At 42.5% G+C, this 5,439-nt stretch overlaps 1 protein-coding gene across 1 annotated transcript; it reads left to right on the top strand.

The window, feature by feature from the left end:
* The first annotated feature begins 279 nt into the window (after nucleotides 1–279).
* On the top strand, nucleotides 280–2,953 carry LOC130957277 (protein FAR-RED IMPAIRED RESPONSE 1-like). Its single transcript, XM_057884145.1, has 4 exons — nucleotides 280–624; nucleotides 784–1,788; nucleotides 1,903–2,036; nucleotides 2,740–2,953. Exons 1-4 carry the CDS (start codon nucleotides 280–282, stop codon nucleotides 2,951–2,953), a joined length of 1,698 nt encoding a protein of 565 aa, XP_057740128.1.
* The last annotated feature ends 2,486 nt before the right edge of the window (nucleotides 2,954–5,439 follow it).

Here is a 5,439-nt window from a genome sequence, read left to right as displayed (position 1 = left end):
AACCACGATCTTGTCCCACAATGCTTGGTACACCTAATTCCAAACCACCGAGAGTTGACTGAGCCACAAAAAGCTCAGACGAATACCATGCATGATCATGGTCTTCTAACCTCTAAAATAATGGGACTAACGGTAGGCTAAGCTGGTGGTTATGCCAATATCGGGTTCACAAAGAAGGACCTAGATAATCACTTTCAAAGAACTCGTAGTGCAAAGCTCATTAGTGGGGATTCCAATGCGACGATTAGCTATCTACTTGGAAAAGTAGATGTCGACCCGATGGCCATGGCAAGGTACAATGCTACTGATGAAGGTCGGCTGAAAAATTTATTTTGGGTAGATGGCATTTGTAGGTCCGATTATAAGTGCTTTGGAGATGTGTTTGCATTCGATACAACCTACCAGAAGAATAAGTACAGAAGGCTGTTGGTAATCTTCTCAGGTTGTAACCATCACTGCCAAACATGTATATTTGGTTTTGCCTTGGTAGAGGACGAACGGACGGCAACATATATGTGGTTGTTGCTAAACTTTCTAGAAGTCATGCTGAACAAGTCTCCCAGTGTTGTGGTCACAGACGGTGACGAAGCAATGAAGGCAGTAATTCGAGAAATCTTCTTAGATGTAACTCACTGATTATGTGGTTGGCACATTTAGAAGAATGTAATGGCAAACATAAAAAACAAAAATTTTTCCAACGACTTCAGAAGATGTTTGTATGCTCTATGGCATCCGGATGAATTTGAAGAATATTGGGAGAATATGATAAAAAAATATGGTTAGAAGGAAAATGAATGGGTTCTAAATGAATATGAAAAGAGGAAAAGTTGGGCAAGTGCTTACTTGAGGGATAAATTCTGTGCTGGATTTAGAACAACATCATGGTGTGAAGCGATAAACAACTTCATCAAGAGGTTTATTTGCATTTGTCAAAGTCTTCTAGAGTTGGTCCAAAATCTTGAACATGCTCTTAGGGACTATAGAAACAATGAATTAGTTTCTCAATTTAAGACGCTGTATGGGGAGGCCGTTCTAACTACTGGGCTAGAAGCATTGGAGGTTTCTGCTGCCAATTTTTACACAAGGGAGATTCTTGGCGAAGTAAAAAAGGAGATTCAAGGAGTGGTGGCATTAGATGTAATAAATGAGGAAAACATATCAAACACTGTTGTGTTAAAAGTTAAGAAGTGTGACAGGAGGCAACATAATTATAACATACTTTATGATCGCAATACTGAGCATATGGAGTGTGAATGTAGTCGGTGGAGTAGTGAAGGCATTCCTTGTAGCCACATATTTTGTGCAATGAAAAGGGTAGATTTACAAAAGTTGCCAAATAGTCTTCTTTTGAAAAGATGGTCGAAGGATGCCAAGAAGTATCTGGATGAAAGTTCTACTGAAGGCACTACGCAAGACAGAGAAAGAGAATTTTTAATGCGCTATGGCGCATTGTCAGTGGCAGCTACGTGGATGGTATTCTTAGGAGCTCAAGATGGTCCTTCTTTCCATGACACTATGAATGAAGTCTGTTGTTGGACCCAAACACTAGAACAAAACTCTGGCTTGAAAAGACAAATAAGAGATTCTCCCACACTAAACTTCGTTGGTGACCCTTCGGTGGTCAAGACAAAAGGAGCACCCAAGGGAAAAAAGGAGAGGGGTAAACGGAGGTGCACTAACTGCAACAGTACTGGTCATGTAAAGAATAAATGTCCTGTGAGGAATGACGGTGACGATTTGGGGGATAAGACTGGTAGTGGCACGCAAGCTAGCTTTGGTACCGAGGAGGTCAGTAAGATAAAATATTGCATTAGTTGTTACTTGAATTAAAATAAACTGGTAACCTCTATGTTGTAATTATACTTGATAGAATTTTTGACTCCATGTATTATTTTTTCATAGGAGCTTCCCAAGGACCCTATGGCTTCTCAAGAGACATTAGCAGTGCCAAATACAGAAGGAAATGCACCTGTGCAGCAAGAGTTTGAGTTAGGTGATTCAGGATTGATTAATGGCCATGAGACTCCCATCCCACCGTATGGAACTCATCAATGGCTATTATAGGTATGAATAATAAGAGATGAATAATTGGATGAAGAAATACAGAAGGTATTTCTTGAATATTTATAGTATATTTGAAAAATGAAATTGGCTTATTGGAATTATTTTTAGATAAAAGATTAATTTTATGAACAAGAAAAAGAATGGAGGACAAGAGATCCTCATGTAAAAGGAAACCAATGAAAGAAGACATTAAAGAGCAAAACTTTCCAATTTATCGTCTTGTTTGAGGGAGAAATTCTCTCTAAAATGTCATGTGCTTTGAATAAAAATAGTGTGACTTAACTAGCAGGTAAAAATCATAGCCAAAGATAGTAGAACTATTCCTCTTTTAAGATTTTTGTTTTGAGGCATTCTGGTTCAAAAGTCAGTAAGTAGTAAGAATTTTGTGATTGTTGACTCAGCAAGAATGAAAAGCACCTATTATGCTGGATTTATGTCTATCGAGCTTCAAACTTAAAGCATCAATGCTTTTGCAACTTCTTTTGTTATCTTATGAAAAAGTTTTGCCAAGCTGGTAGGTTTCTTTTTACTGCAGTGACTATTTTAAAAAAAACAAAGGAGATGCCCTTGATTTGTTGATAAATGGTTATTTGCTCTCTTTATGTAGTTTCATCTTGGATTTTAATATGAAAATTTCAAGCACATATTTACTCTGAACAATTAATACTTATGAAGGACAATTCTGCAGGTATATGAGAATGTCATTTTAAAAAATGAATACCAATCTTCAAAGCTATGTGAGGCACTGTGCACCAATTGCGAGGACATGATGGATCAGCTTCAGGTTCTCAAACTACCTTCCATGGCAAAGTTTAATGCGGGATCGCAGAATTGCAATCATAGTTTTGAGCACGAGTGTGTCGGGCCGTCGAAAACAAACTACGAGTAGCGCATGACGAAGGTCTGTTATCATAATTGCATTTTTCTGTCAACTTGTATTCTACCATATAATGGGGGCATAATCTTTATAATTTCTTTTTCAATTTTTGCAAATGTTGGGGAAATCTAAGTCTCAATTTATAAAGGATTATAACCAAAGGCTTTTTAATTGGTTGGTGACCTTCTCCCTCGTCATGGTCGTGATTGGCCACTTTATTATAAAATTCATTTTGATCGAAATGGGAGTATGGTTACTTTTTATATTTCTTGAGAGCTATACAAGGATGTTTTGGTTAGCAGAAACACTGTACTGTAATCCAGTTTGGCATTTTATAGTTGCAGTACCACACCATGTATATTCAGCACTACACCTTTACTTAATTATATATATATATATATATATATATATATATATATATATATATATATTGTTCGTTACGTGGTTGTCTCGGGTTATCGGTGTGGGGTGAGCTGGTGAGAATGGAGTCCCGGACGGTACGCGGAACGAGGGAAGCTGTACGCTGGTGACGGCGGAGGTTGAGCGGGGCAGAGGGGGTGGCCACCTGCAAGGACACTCCGACGCTCAAGTCAGAGTCCGTACTGAGGGTGGCAGAATTAGGTCAGGATTGTGACATACCTTGGGGGGAATGCTGACCTCTCCCCTTATATACCGTGTTGGGTGGGCCTAAAGGTGACCTAGTCCAGTGCGTAGAATGTCATGCGCTGCTCCTGCTCACATGGGGAGCGCTGGTGGTCCTAACCGCCGGGTCAGAGGATCGGGTTAGACCCTTGTGACTCCCACCCGCTTGTTTCGGCTAGGCTATTCGGCTTCGTATGATGAGCATGGTGATGTGACCTTACGGGTCGGGTATCCGAAGGTCGATCCATAAGGTTTCTTCATCGTTCCGGGTTTAGGCCGGAGGCGCCCCGACCAGTCGAGTAGGCGGACTGAGCCTAAGGCGGTCCATAACAGTGCCCCTAACGTGCTAGCTTTGAGGTTTCGGAGCTCGTTGTTAGGCGCGTTTATGCCACTCGCTGAGTAAGGGCGTTTTCGTTCTCCTCGGGAGTTCGCTGGTGGCGTTTCGTGTTTTGCACGCGTGGTTGCCTCGTCCTTGGTGCTGTCTCCTTAGCTTACGCACGGGGCATTAAATTCCCCATCATTTCAAAGTTTGTGAAAAGTCAGGTATGCCCCTTCTTTTTCGCGCTCCTTCTTCGGCGGTTACGTTTCTCTCCCTATGTTGTTTCGAAAAACCCTTCACAATTTCATTTTCTCTCTTCCGCTTCTTTGCATTGCTGCCTTCTTTTCTTTCTTCCATCTTCCTTCGTCGCTGCTGCTCTCAATCCTCCTCTTCCTTTGGGTGTTCTTGCTCTTGCTTAGTGTTCTCCTTTCTTTTGAGGTTTCTTCATTTCTGGTACGTTTCCTGTTCTTTCTATTTATTTTCCTTGATTTTGTGTGTTGTGCGTTTTTCTGTGTGCACGCTTGGGTTTAGTTCTTGCTTTCTTTTCCTTTTAGAGGGGGGCGCCGCTGGGTTTTTCTGGGGATTTTCATGTTTTGGGCTAATGTAGGGATAAGTTTGAAAGGGGTGTTTTGTGGGACCTTTAGCTTTGCTTTTGTTTTGTGTGGGTTCCCGATCTTCTGTTCTGACTGAGCGGTGCCCTCGCTGTAGGTATGGTCGAGCATTCTATCCTCCCGAGCCCGGCTCAGCGACCGCTAGCCGACTTTGTTGATCACTACGCTTGGGTGTCCTCCGATGTGAGGGAAACCCCCTCCCAAGTTACGAAGGAGGGTCTTCAAAATTTACGTCAAGCGGGGCTTCTGTGTGGGGGTGCTCCTGAAGAGGCATTCTACCAGGTTTACGTTCCTGCTGATTGGGAGCGTGTATGCTACAAAAATTTGGCGGCCCCCCGAGTTGCCGATTGGATGTGGGTCTATGAACCTACGTTCACGACTTTGGGGGTTCGACTGCCCTTCACCCCTTTCGTTATGGGTCTTCTTAACCGCTGCGATGTTGCCCTGTCACAGCTGCATCCGAACAGTTGGGCTGCCATCTGCTGTTTCGAGATGGTCTGCGAGTACCTGGAGCTGCCAACCTCTGTAAATGTCTTCCTCTACCTTTTTCTCCTTACAAATCCTTCCCGCCAGAGGGCAAAAAAGGGATATATGTCCTTTAGGGCCTAGCAAGGTTGCAAAATTTTCGACTTCTTCGAGGATTCTTATCATGGCTTCAAATCCACCTTTTTCAAGGTTAGGCCTATCGAAAGCCATCAACCTTTCTGGCTGACGCTTGAGGGGGATAGGCGGATCCCGACTTACTGGAGTTTTGGGGTGGGATCCGACTACCTGCTTAAGATTTCCTATGATGGACTGAGCCTGGAGGATCGCAATATTGCTGACATCTTGTTGGCAATTTTTGGTGAGAGGAACCTTAACCCCCATATGGTTATGGGTGATCGGGAGGCCGGTCGGTCTTATGTTGGTGAGTCTTTTATCTTATG

This window comes from Arachis stenosperma, chromosome 10 (assembly GCF_014773155.1).
Source record: "Arachis stenosperma cultivar V10309 chromosome 10, arast.V10309.gnm1.PFL2, whole genome shotgun sequence".
NCBI lineage: Eukaryota > Viridiplantae > Streptophyta > Magnoliopsida > Fabales > Fabaceae > Arachis > Arachis stenosperma.
This window is presented reverse-complemented; position numbering and strand designations above follow the sequence as displayed.